This window comes from Mustelus asterias, chromosome 22 (genome assembly GCF_964213995.1).
Source record: "Mustelus asterias chromosome 22, sMusAst1.hap1.1, whole genome shotgun sequence".
NCBI lineage: Eukaryota > Metazoa > Chordata > Chondrichthyes > Carcharhiniformes > Triakidae > Mustelus > Mustelus asterias.
The window spans coordinates 56,553,193-56,565,875 of NC_135822.1; the positions used below are offsets into that span (position 1 = coordinate 56,553,193).

Consider the following 12,683-nt stretch of genomic DNA (forward strand, 5'->3'; position numbering starts at 1 on the left):
AGCGGAGGGATGGGTTGGTGGCGTTGTGGATAGTCTGGAGGGATGTCAGAAGTTACAGAGGGACATAGATAGGATGCAAGACTGGGCGGAGAAGTGGCAGATGGACTTCAACCCAGATAAATGCGTCGTGGTCCATTTTGGCAGGTCAAATGGGATGAAGGAGTACAATATAAAGGGAAAGACTCTTAGTACTGTAGAGGATCAGAAGGACCTTGGGGTCCGGGTCCATAGGACTCTAAAATCGGCCCCGCAGGTGGAGGAGGTGGTTAAAAAGGTGTGTGGTGTGCTGGCCTTTATCAATCGAGGGATTGAGTTTAGGAGTCCGGGGATAATGATGCAGCTATATAAGATCCTCGTCAGACCCCACTTGGACCCCAATGTGCTCAGTTCTGGTCACCTCACTATAGGAAGGATGTGGAAAAGATTGAAAGGGTGCAGAGGAGATTTACAAGGATGTTGCCTGGATTGAGTGGCATGCCTCATGAGGATAGGCTGAGGGAGCTCGGTCTTTTCTCCTTGGAGAGACGAAGGATGAGAGGAGACCTAATAGAGGTGTATAAGATGTTGAGAGGCATAGATCGGGTGGACTCTGAGGCTTTTTCCCAGGGTGGAAATGGCTGCTACGAGAGGACACATGTTTAAGGTGCTGGGGGGTAGGTACAGGGGAAATGTTAGGGGGAAGTTTTTCACACAGAGGGTGGTGGGCGAGTGGAATCGGCTGCCATCAGTGGTGGTGGAGGCGAACTCAATAGGGCCTTGAGACTCCTGGATGAGTACATGGGACTTAATAGGATGGAGGGTTATAGGTAGGCCGAGAAGGTAGGGATATGTTCGGCACAACTTGTGGGCCGAAGGGCCTGTTTGTGCTGTAGTTTTTCTATGTTTCTATTTATTAGTGTCACAAGTAGGCTTACATTAACACCGCAATAAAGTTACTGTGAAAATCCCCCAGTTGCCACACTCCGGCGCCTGTTCGGGTTACACTGAGGGAGAATTTAGCACCTAACCGGCACGTCTTTCAGACTGTGGGAGGAAACCGGAGCACCCGGAGGAAACCCACACAGACACGGGGGGGAATGTGCAGACTCCGCACAGATGGTGACCCAAGCCGGGAATCGAACCCAGGTCCCTGGTGCTGTGAGGCAGCAGTGCTGTCCTATACACGTCCAGCAAAATTAGATCGTAGTTTGGACTGAGTATTGACTGTACGTAACTATCCAAACATAACTTTTGCTTATGTCATATGTTAGTCACAGAATCCTACAGTGCAGAAAGAGGCCATTTGGCCCATCGAGTTTGCACTGACCACAATCCCACCCAGATCCTATCCCCATAACCCCATGCATTTTACCTTAGCTAGCCCCCCTGACACTAAGGGGTAATTTAGCATGGCCAATCCACCTAACCAGCACATCTTTCAGAGTGTGGGAGGAAACCGGAGCACCCGGAGGAAACCCACGCAGAGAATGTGCAAACTCCATACAGACAGTGACCCAAGCCGGGGATCGAACTGGATCCCTGGTGCTGTGAGGAAGCAGTGCCTGTGCCACCCTGCTGCCCTCATTTTTTTTAAAAAAGAGAATCGATTTTTCTTCGCTGCTGAGGTTAGATTAGTGGTGTACGGCAGAGTAGTACACAAACTCCATCAATTGCTCATTTCGCTGCGTAAGACTCTCATCGCTAATGGTCGAAGCTTTTTAGAAAGTTCTGGAAATGGTAACGGGCAGTTTTTCCAAAACAGCGTGTGTGTGTGTGTGAGCAGTCATATCATGATGCAGTGTAATTGTAAATCGAGCATTTCACACCAGCAAGGCCGTATCACAGCCTGATCAACTCAGTGTTGGCGCTGCTTTATAACCCGCATGTGGAGGTTCTTGAGCTGCAGTTTGAAAAGCTGGTCTCTATCAAGTTTGACGGGTGAAAAATAATGGTGGCTTTCCCGTCTCTCTCTCTCTCTTTGGAGAATTTGTGAAGGAAGTTGATGTGCTTCAGGAGATAATGCCTGGAATACCAGCGGTTAGCAGTCACTGATTTAACTTAGACCCATGTGAGATAAGGCATCGTCAACTACGGACTGAAAATGAATTGTATGTTTTTGCTCGGCACGTGGCGTCCGACACTGGATATCCGACCAGCTTTTACCAGCAAGCTTCTGCGTTGAGGAACTTCCACGTCTGTTGAGGTGCTCTTGTGAAAGGTGAAACGAAGGTGGAAATGATGGAGTGAGGGGGATGATTGGGCTAAGGGGAGGAGGGCGATTCGTCATAAAGCAGAACAGGAAGCTAAAAGGGAGAGTTATAAAAGCTGGTCTAAACTCCAGAGTTGGGCAGTTAGCTGCCAACCCAACATCAAATCTGTTTTCAGTCTCTTGTCGGAGCCTTGTAGGTCTACCCTCTCGGGACGCATCCTGCCAAGCATCATGCTCCCTGACTCTCTGCCTTTCCGGAGTAAAACATGATCTGTATTTGCTGTAGCATGGAAGGCAGGGATAAGCTGATCTTGCTCTGTGCTCAAGAACTCTTTTGCTTTGTGTTTCCTTAGTTTTTCATCACACGAAAGTGCTGCACACGCTATTGTGTCCGTCAATGGAACCACCATAGAAGGACACATTGTCAAATGTTACTGGGGGAAAGAAACGCCTGACGGAATGGGTCAATTTCAGCAGGTGAGTTGAAGTCCGATTCTGATTACAGAAGATGCTGGAAAAAAATCTCTGCAAGCTTGCCAGCGTCTGTGGGGAGAGAATAGAGCCAGCGTGTCGCGTCTAGGTGACCCCTTTGTCGGAGCTGAAAGCAAGAGAATCAGCAGAGATTTATACTGGTGAGGGTGGGGAGGGGGTAATGGACAAAGGGAATGTAAATGAGGATACAGGAGGCTGAGAGGGTGCCAAAAGTGTCCATTACGTGATCAGGATGCGTCCTGCCATTCACTCATTCTGATCACTGAATGGATATTTTTAGCACCTTCTCAGCCCTCACATTTACATTCCCTCTGTCCCATACCACCCCCCCTCCCAACCCTCTGAGTATAAATCTGCTGATTCTCTTTGCTCTCAGCTCTGACTAAGGGTCATCTAAACTCAAAACATTGGCTCTATCCTCTCCCCACAGATGCTGTCAGACCTGCTGAGATTTTCCAGCATTTTCTGTTTCAGATTCCACCATCCGCAGTGTTTTGCTTTTATCCGATTTTTATTAGCTACTTTAAGTATCTTGAAGCAAATGGGTGACTGGCGAATGTTTGATTTTCCACCGAACTTGAGTAACCAACGTGAATGTTTGGTGAAGCTCTGTTTATTTGGGATGGATGTGTAATTTGCGAGACAGCGATCGAACTAAGTTGAGTGTTTTTAGAGTGTAATACATTCTAATAAATGCAAGATGCTGATGAGAACTTATTTGGGCAGCACTGCTTGATTGGACACCAAATGCTTTATCTTGCCAAGTAGTTGGTGCCTTATTCGAAAGAGCATTGATAGATTGAACCAGTCACGCAGTCAAATTAATCATCTGTGCCTCGAGACCTGAATGGCTGGAAACTTTATATCTGGAGCTGTTGTCCAACTGACAAATTGGACAAGTCATGTTGCAGCTTTATAGAACCTTGGTTAGGCCGCACTTGGAATATAGTGTTCAATTCATGTCGCCACACTACCAGAAAGATGTGGAGGCTTTGGAGAGGGTACAGAAAAGATTTGCCAGGATGTTGCCTGGTATGGAGGGCATTTGGCTATGAGGAGAGGTTGGAGAAACTCGGTTTGTTCTCACTGGAATGACGGAGGTTGAGGGGCGACATGATAGAAATCTACAAAATTATGAGAGGCATGGACAGAGTGGATAGTCAGAAGCTTTTTCCCAAGAGTCAATTACTAGGGGGCATTGGTTGAAGATGCGAGGGGCAATGTTTAAAGGAGATGTACGAGGCAAGTTTCTTTTACACAGAGGGTGGTGGGTGCCTGGAACTCGCAGCCAGGGGAGTTACTGGAAGCAGATAAGATAGTGACTTTTAAGGGGCGTCTGGACAAATACATGAATAGGATGGGAATAGAGGGATATGGTCCCTGGAAGGGGAGGGGGTTTTAGTTCAGTCGGGCAGCATGGTCGATGCAAGCTTGGGGGGCCGAAGGGCCTGTTCCTGTGCTGTAATTTTCTTTATTCTTTTGACCTGGGAGCAAGTAAGTTTAAAAGTAAAATTGAAAGAGCAAAAATAGGAAAAGGAAGGTGTTTGCTTTGATTGTAGCACATGCAGGAGTAAATCTCTGAACGGGATAAGAGTATCAAAATGGCTGTAAAAAGGTTTTTAAATTATTCTTTCATGGGATGTCGCTGGCAAGGTCAGCATTCTTAGAATCCCTACAGTGCAGAAGGAGGCCATTCAGCCCATCGAGTCTGCACCGATAACAATCCCACCAGGCTCTATCCCTGCAATCTCTCATATTTACCCCACTAATTCCTCTAATTTATGCACTAAGGGACAATTTAGCATGGCCAATCCACCTAACCTGCACATCTTTGGACACTAAGGGACAATTTAGCATGGCCAATCCACCTAACCTGCACATCTTTGGACACTAAGGGACAATTTAGCATGGCCAATCCACCTAACCTGCACATCTTTGGACACTAAGGGGCAATTTAGCATGGCCAATCCACCTAACCTGCACATCTTTGGACACTAAGGGGCAATTTAGCATGGCCAATCCACCTAACCTGCACATCTTTGGACACTAAGGGACAATTTAGCATGGCCAATCCACCTAACCTGCACATCTTTGGACACTAAGGGACAATTTAGCATGGCCAATCCACCTAACCTGCACATCTTTGGACACTAAGGGGCAATTTAGCATGGCCAAACCATCTAACCTAAACATCTTCGGACTGTGGGAGGAAACCGGAGCACCCGGAGGAAACCCACACAGACACAAGGGAGAACGTGCAGACTCCACACAGGCAGTGACCCAAGCCGGGAATTGAACCCGGGACCCTGGAGCTGAGAGGCAGCAGTGCTAACCCACTGTGCCGCCTATTGTTGTCCATTGCCAAGTACCCTTGAAAAAGAAGGTGGTACCTTCCTGAACCACTGTGATCCATCTGTAGCGTTTAGGTCAACTGAGTGGTTTGTTAGGCTGTGTCAGATGGCAATTAAGAGTCGACCACATTGCTGTGGTTCTGGATTCGCATATGGGCCAGACCGGGTAAGGACGGCAGTGAACCATTAGTGAACCAGATGGGGTGTTTTCCTGATCACCGATGATAGATTCACGGCACTAATACTAAGACCAGATTCCAGTTTTTTTTTCCCAATTGAAACTTTTAAGTTCTGCTGTGGTGGGATTTGACCCTGTGTCCCAGAGCATTAGCCTGGGCCTCTGGATTGCTATTACCGCTATGCCACTCTCTCCCCAATACATGAACAAAACATGAATTGTTTTTTTTTCATATTCTTCATTGATCTATGGAGTATAACATTTCATGGAACTTGCCATAGCCTGATCTTAGTGACCCACTGGGGCGCAGTGAATTTAATGGGGATAGTATTCTGTGGAACACCATCCTCAGCGGTGAGACATCTGCTCGTGACTCCACATTGGTCCATTTATAGGGGGACACGGTGGCACAGTGGTTAGCACTGCTGCCTTACAGCCCCAGGGACCCGGGTTTGATTCCCGGCTTGGGTCACTGTCTGTGCGGAGTCTGCACGTTCTCCCCGTGTCTGCGTGGGTTTTCTCTGGGTGCTCCGGTTTCCTCCCACAGCCCAAAGATGTTAGGTGGATTGGCCATGCTAAATTGTCCCTTAGTGTCGGGGGACTAGCTAGGGTAAATGCATAGGGTATGGGGATAGAGCCTGGATGAGATTGTGGTCAGTACAGACTCGATGGGCCGAATGGCCTCTTGCACTGTATGATTCTGTAAATAGCGGGTAGTAACTGACTTGAATTGATATATTATTGTCACATGTATTAACATACAGTGAAAAGTATTGTTTCTAAGCATACTGTTCATAGAGAAGGAAAGGAGGGGGTGCAGAATGTAGCGTTACAGTGACAGCTAGGGTGTAGAGAAAGATCAGCTTAATGCGAGGTAGGTCCATTCAAAGGTCTGATGGCAGCAGGGAAGAAGCTGTTCTTGAGACGGTTGGTCCATGACCTCAGCCTTTTGTATCTTTTTCCCGACGGAAGAAGGTGGAAGAGAGAATGTCCGGGGTGCGTGGGGTCCTTAATTATGCTGGCTGCTTTTCTGAGGCAGCGGGAAGTGTAGACAGAGTCAATGGATAGGAGGCTACTGGGTGTTTAGGACTGAGACAGGGAGAAACTGCAGAGAAAATGGTTCTCGGCTGACAACAGTCAAATCTGGAACTGTCCTGTGTCCAGGTGCAGGTTCCAGCAATGGTATTTCAACGTAAACGGAGTCCATTTTCGGAAAATGTTACCATCGCGCTTCTCCTGACACCTCCCCACCCAAACCCCCCTTTTGCTTTGTTTTATTTTTCAGCAAAGTCAGATGGGTTATGCTCAGCCGTGGAGCCAGTTTGGCCAGTGGTATGGAAATACTCAGCAATTCAGCCAGTACATGCCTAACGGCTGGCAAATGCCACCGTACGGAGTTTATGGACAAGCCTGGAACCAACAAGGATTCAGAATGGAGTAAGGCAACACCTTGTATTTTGGGGTTTTTTTTGCTGTGTTTATTAGCACGTTGGGTTGTTGGGTATTTATCAGTCCGTGAACAGGACTATAAGTCAGAAGGTTTCAAGAATTGCTTTTCCTTCTGCAAAAGATTAAGTAGAGTTGGCGAAAGAGTAGAGGTTTAGCATACAACAGTTTTGGGTGTGTCTCAGTGAGAGATCCTGTGTATGCTTGGCCCTGTTTGCTTCAGTCTGGGCAAGGACTTCATTTTACGATATTTCTGCCTCTGCAACTAATTCTGCTAAGCTTAACAGTTGACTGCTGACTTGCCTACATGCGGAATCAGAAGGCTAGAAATTGACTGCATTCCTGAAGGGTACGCAATGCAGGCAAACAAGTTTTTCGTAACAGCAGCAGCAAGGAATGTTTTTCTGGACTGAGAGCCTGCGAGACAATAACGAGATAAGGATTGAAATATAGTTTTAGTTTCTCGGTTTGCTTTCGAGATCCGTCCAGTGCGTTCAGTTCAGTACAGGGGTTGGCTGAGAAGCCAGTCTCCAAGTTCGCTTTCCTTTTTGCCTCTGTCATGTCAATCTTTTTTAAGCTCTGTTCAATAAAAGAAAACCATTTTTAAAGCCCGTATCAGCGCTGTCCCCTCGTCCATTCAGAGGACCCAACAATCAGTGTTCCCTGACTTGGCCTGGAACTGCTTTTTTTAAATCTTTCACGGGATGTGAGTGCCACCAGATCATACCAGCCTTTTTATTGCCCATCCCTAATTGCCCTTGAGAAGGTGGTGGGTGAGCCGCCTTGGAACATTGCAGTCCCTGTGGTGTAGGTACAGCCACAGGGCAGTTAGGGAGGGAGCTCCAGGATTTTGATCCAACGACAGTGATGGAGCGGCTGATGTGTTTCCAAGTCGGGACGGTGAGTGACTTGGAGGGGGAACTTGCAGATGGTGGTGTTCCCCATGTGTCTGCTTCTCGATGGAAAAGGTCGTGAGATCGACAGGGTCTGTTCTTCCAACGTTGGCCTCTAGTGCGCAGGCAGCAAAGTATGGAATCAAATCGTAGCCTTGAGTTGTTACGAAACGATGACCAGAGTGAGGAATTAATGTTCAGTCTCCCAAACACAGTGCTAAGTTATGAAACGTCAAAAACACACCAATGCCTCCAGTTGCCCGCAGAGGGAAAAAAAGCATTCCTTTTTAAGGCACATGGATTCCCGTCTGATCATTCTGAAAAACGTGGATCATGTCTAATTCTGTATTTGAGTATTTGAAACAACTTGTTCGCTGCTACAGCCTCTCTCACGATAAAGTGGCGATAGGTAAGGGCGGCACAGTGGGTTAGCATTGCTGCCTCACAGCGTCAGGGACCCGGGTTCAGTTCCGGCCTGGGATGACCGTGTGGAGTTTGCACGTTCTCCCCCCCCCATGTCTGTGTGGGTTTTCTCCGGGTGCTCCAGTTTCCTCCCACAATCCAAAGATGTGTAGGTCAGGTGGACTGGCCATGCTAAATTGTCCCGTAGTGTCCAAAGATGTGTAGGTCAGGTGGATTGGCCATGCTAAGTTGCCCCTTAGTGTCCCAAGATGTGCGGGTTAGGTGGATGGGCCTTGTTAAATTTTCCCTCAGTGGCCAAAGATATGCAGGTTAGGTGGATTGGCCATGCTAAATTGTCCCTTAGTGTCCCAAGATGTGCAGGTTAGGTGGATTGGCCATGCTAAATTGTCCCTTAGTGTCCCAAGATGTGCGGGTGAGGTGGATTGGCCATGCTAAATTGTCCCTTAGTGTCCCGAGATGTGCGGGTGAGGTGGATTGGCCATGCTAAATTGTCCCTTAGTGTCCCAAGATGTGCGGGTGAGGTGGATTGGCCATGCTAAATTGCCCCTTAGTGTCAGGGAGGTTAACAGGGTAAATACGTAGGGTTACGGGTTTAGGGTGGGATTGTGGTCGGCGCAGACCCGATGGGCCGAACGGCCTCCTTTCTGCACTGTGCGATTCTCTGTGCAAGCATTTCAAACCCTTTAAGTTTAAGATGATTCAATATATATCATCTACACTTTGTAGCAGCCTTAGAGAGGGGGTAGACCGTGGGGAAGAGACTTATGCCCCTTCCTATTTCTTTTAATTGAATATAAAGTCAGCTGTTTTGTGTGGCCTCTCACCGGTGTTTTATCTGCTTCTCTCTTGCAGTCAGACACCATCCACTGCTGCATGGATGGGTGCGAACTACGGAGTCCCGCCTGCGCAAGGCCAAAGTCCGAGTGTGATAACCAACCAAGCAGGATTTGGCATGGCAGGCTACCAGACCCAGTGAGCAGAAAGGACTCTCTCTCTCTCTCTCTCTCTTCCTACCTTATAGCCAGTGGTTTCCTGCCACAGCGGACACGTCAAGCCTTTGTTTACTTAAAAGATGTTTTTTTTTTCAAAGCCAGATCAATGAAAGATGTCAACTGCGTTGTATTTATTTCAAAAGGAAAAAGATTCATTTAAAAAAAAAAAATCATGGAAATTCGTTTCATCCGAGCTTCTGTCTAAAGATGCTGGATGTCTGCCAATTTTTGTGTCTAGTTTTCTTCAACGACAAAATTAAAATCTTATTTCCTATGGCCCTTGGAGAGAACATGCAAAAAGCAGGGATTTCTAAGTCAGGCTGCCACTTTTATAAAACGCGGCAGGCGAATTGCACAACCTTAAGACGCCGTGTTTCTATACGGATGCCGGGCAGCTTAGTTAAGCATTCCACAAATTTGATTTCTACCTATCAAATCTAATAATCCTATGTTTTCCACATTTCTATTGTACGAGGCCATCCTTTGTAAATGTTAGGAGGTTGTTCGCAGAGGGGGGAAAAAAATAGATCCCCCAGAACACAGGAGGGGGGGGTTAAAAAAAACAAATGAAATGGCGAGACCCTGGTTCCCGCAGCATGTACGCAGCATAGTTTAACGCAATGAAATACTATAGTAAATGTTTACTTCTGTGGTTTTTTTTTTTGTTATTTTTGCAGTAGTATTTTAATCATTTCATTAAAAAGAAACCAAGCAAAACCGTGGCGATGTTGTAGAGAAAGCACTTCTCTGAGTGTCGGATTCCCCGTTGCTCTCCCAGTGTCACCCCAAAGCGCGTTCAAATCTCCTGGGAAAGGGGCTCCCCCCCCCACCCCCCACCGATCCGAGTAACGCTCCCCTCAGCACCGCCAGGCACCATCCTCAGGAACTTGTCCGGGTGCGTGCAGGCAAATGGCAAGACAGCCGAGGCTCCCCGGATCCGAATTTGGGTTCCTGATTTTTTTATTTCTTGTTGTTTTAAACGTACATGGAACTACTGGCAAAATAGAAAATGGCGCCGTTTGTGTCAAATTGTAGTTGGGGAGGGGCGGTTGGTAGGTCGGGGTGAGAAAATCCTGAAGCACTCGTGCGGGTTAGGTGGATTGGCCATGCTAAATTGACCCTAGTGTTAAGGGGGATTAGCTAGGGTAAATATGTGGGAGTCACAGGAATAGGGCCCGGGTGGGATTGTGGTCGGTGCAGACTCGATGGGCCGAATGGCCTCCTTCTGCACTGTAGGGATTCTATGATGATTTAATGGGGGGGAAGGTTAACCTGTTTTGCCAGAATTTGCAGTCTGCACGAAAAGATGATTAGAATATACGCAACCTCGACTGTTAACCCAAGGTAGCTTTTTGTTTCTGGTTGGGGGGAAGGGGGGGAATCCTACTCTTGGCTTTGTATTTTGGTCTGTACGGTTTTGTGACTTCAGGGGGCTGATGGTAGGAATCACGTTCGCTGTCATGGGTTGACTACTGACTTGGGTACTGGCTCGTAAACGCTTCAGGAAGTTGGCGGCAGTGGTGTCTTAAGGCTGCGATTCATTGGGGGGGGAATCATTGTGCGTCCCGAAACAGAGTGAACAGTCCGCCGACATGAATAGTAATTTGAGAGAAAGGGAGGGGGGACAAAATTCAATCCTGTCAGTGACGGCAGTCGCAGCGCTGGCTGGTTAACCAGGGGGGATTAGCTGGCGGCACAGTGGGTTAGCACTGCTGCCTCACATGCGCCAGGGACCCGGGTTCAATTCCCGGCCTCGGGTCACTGTCTGTGCGGAGTCTGCACGTTCTCCCTCCGTGTCTGCGTGGGTTTCCTCCGGGTGCTCCGGTTTTCTCCCACAGTCCAAAGATGTGCGGGTTTAGGTGGATTGGCCGTGCTAAATTGACCCCAGTGTCAGGGGGATTAGCAGTGGGGTTATGGGATTAGGGTGGGGATTGCGGTCGGGTACAGACCTCGATGGGCCAAATGGCCTCCTTCTGTACTTGTAGGGATTCTATGATTAACCAGATGGTTATGGGTTCTGCTGCATGGGCTGTGGGGTGGGGGAGTCCGGGCTGACCGAACCCCCCCCCCCCCAATGTAGCAAGTCCATCAGCCACAGTTGATATGTTTTGTCTGTTCTTGGCTAAATCGCAACTTCGGAGCACCTCAGGAGAAAAAAAGAGCTTCAAAGGAAAATCTCTTGACGTATCACTTCAAAGAGTGTCCCGAACGATGTGGTTTTCTAGTGTAAATGATCGGCTATGCTCGCAATACTGGCTGCATATGCATATAAGAGGTACTGTAAATGTATTTTGTTGCAGATCAGTTGTACATTGGTTTTAAAATGCTCTGCCCCAGGCTCGCTGGGGAGAATTTTGCGTTTCCCCGCCAGTTGCGTCCCGGGCAAGGCGATTGTCTTGGAAGTCCTTCCGACTGCGATTTCTCTTCCGTAGTTCAGGGAACCAGGAAGACGGCGAGCTTTCTTCACCGTCGTCTTAATGTGATTGTCAGGTTTGCCTGGACTGCAGGGTCAAATAGGGCTGTGCCAATCCAACCGATTTAGAACAGTTTCAGCGGGCAGAAACGGAGCGAGACGTGACTTGCGTCACTCGGTGTGGGAGTGCTTTGTGTGCGGCGTACGCGGAGGATTTGGTCATTCGAATGCTCTTCTGCAGAGAAACCTGTGGCTGCAGCGGCGAATCGCCATGTTTAGTTTCTCCCTTTTTAAAATCTCCCAGCTTAACAACTCCCCTACGTACTGGTGGGAAGACTCTGGGCCGTCTGTGACTTAACTCACAGATGACTTGCGTGCAAATTCTTACCAGGTACGCTCGATGCACAATTTTAACCAGTTTTCAAGTGGGGTTAATGTATTTTTTATTGGATTGTTTGGCAGGGTTTGTGTTTTCCTTTTCACGATAGATCCCACATTTAGTTGCTGAAGTGCGTAACTGGTTGGCCCAGCCCCAGGAGTTTTGAGTCAGTTGTCTTCTTGGAAGTGGAACTGGTGCGCTGCAGACGAAGTTGTGGATCGTTTTGTTGTTACGAAATCCTGATCTCTTGAGCACTGGAGACTGTATCCCTTTTTGTCGACCTTACAAGGGGCTGGCACTTGGAAATAACTGCACCAATTCCAACTGCCACGCTTGCACTCAGTTAAGTGGTTTGTACAGAACTTTGTTTTTTTAAGTTTGCATCCAACTGTATTAAGGTTCACTGGGCGTTGCGAGGCAATTGGAACAAATGTGAACTGAGATTATTTCCAAAGATGGTGGCGGTTGTTTCAATTTCACGTGCTCGCTCCCAATTCTCCTCCCACCTCACCCCCTACCCCCCCCTCCAAAAAAAAGTCTCCCGCTTGCACACAAGTCAGAGCACAAGAAAAAGTTTCAGATGATAACTTTTTGTCACGGGACAAGGCTGTATCGACGTGCATCTTCCTCCCAGATTTTGGTGCTGTAATTGCGGGAGAGTGGGGGTGGACGGATCACTGCCGTCCCCGGAGTCGTCGTCCTTCCCGGGAGTGGGTGGTGGCAGACGAACACTGCAAGGCTTCCCGCGAAGGGACGCCAGGGCGAGCAGGTTTAGACGGGTTGGGGTTTTAACAAGGAAGAAAGAATGCAGCCGAAACGGGCCACGTAAAGAAAAGGGATAAAGTCTCTCGTTTTCTGTTTAAACTGCGTCAGCGTTTTTTGGAGAAAGGAAAAAAAAAACTTCACCTCAGGGGAATTTTATTCCAGG

The 12,683-nt window shown here is 48.0% G+C and overlaps 1 protein-coding gene across 2 annotated transcripts in view; it reads left to right on the plus strand.

The window, feature by feature from the left end:
* The window catches only part of LOC144510059 (cytotoxic granule associated RNA binding protein TIA1-like), a 47,563-nt gene extending 35,286 nt beyond the window's left edge, over positions 1-12,277 (plus strand). For both annotated transcript variants that reach the window (XM_078239286.1, XM_078239285.1), the window contains 3 exons: positions 2,542-2,665; positions 6,495-6,646; positions 8,824-12,277. In XM_078239286.1, coding sequence (XP_078095412.1) covers positions 2,542-2,665; positions 6,495-6,646; positions 8,824-8,947 — 400 coding nt within the window. In that variant the 3' untranslated portion in view covers positions 8,948-12,277. The remainder of the gene's footprint in view (positions 1-2,541; positions 2,666-6,494; positions 6,647-8,823) is intronic.
* The last annotated feature ends 406 nt before the right edge of the window (positions 12,278-12,683 follow it).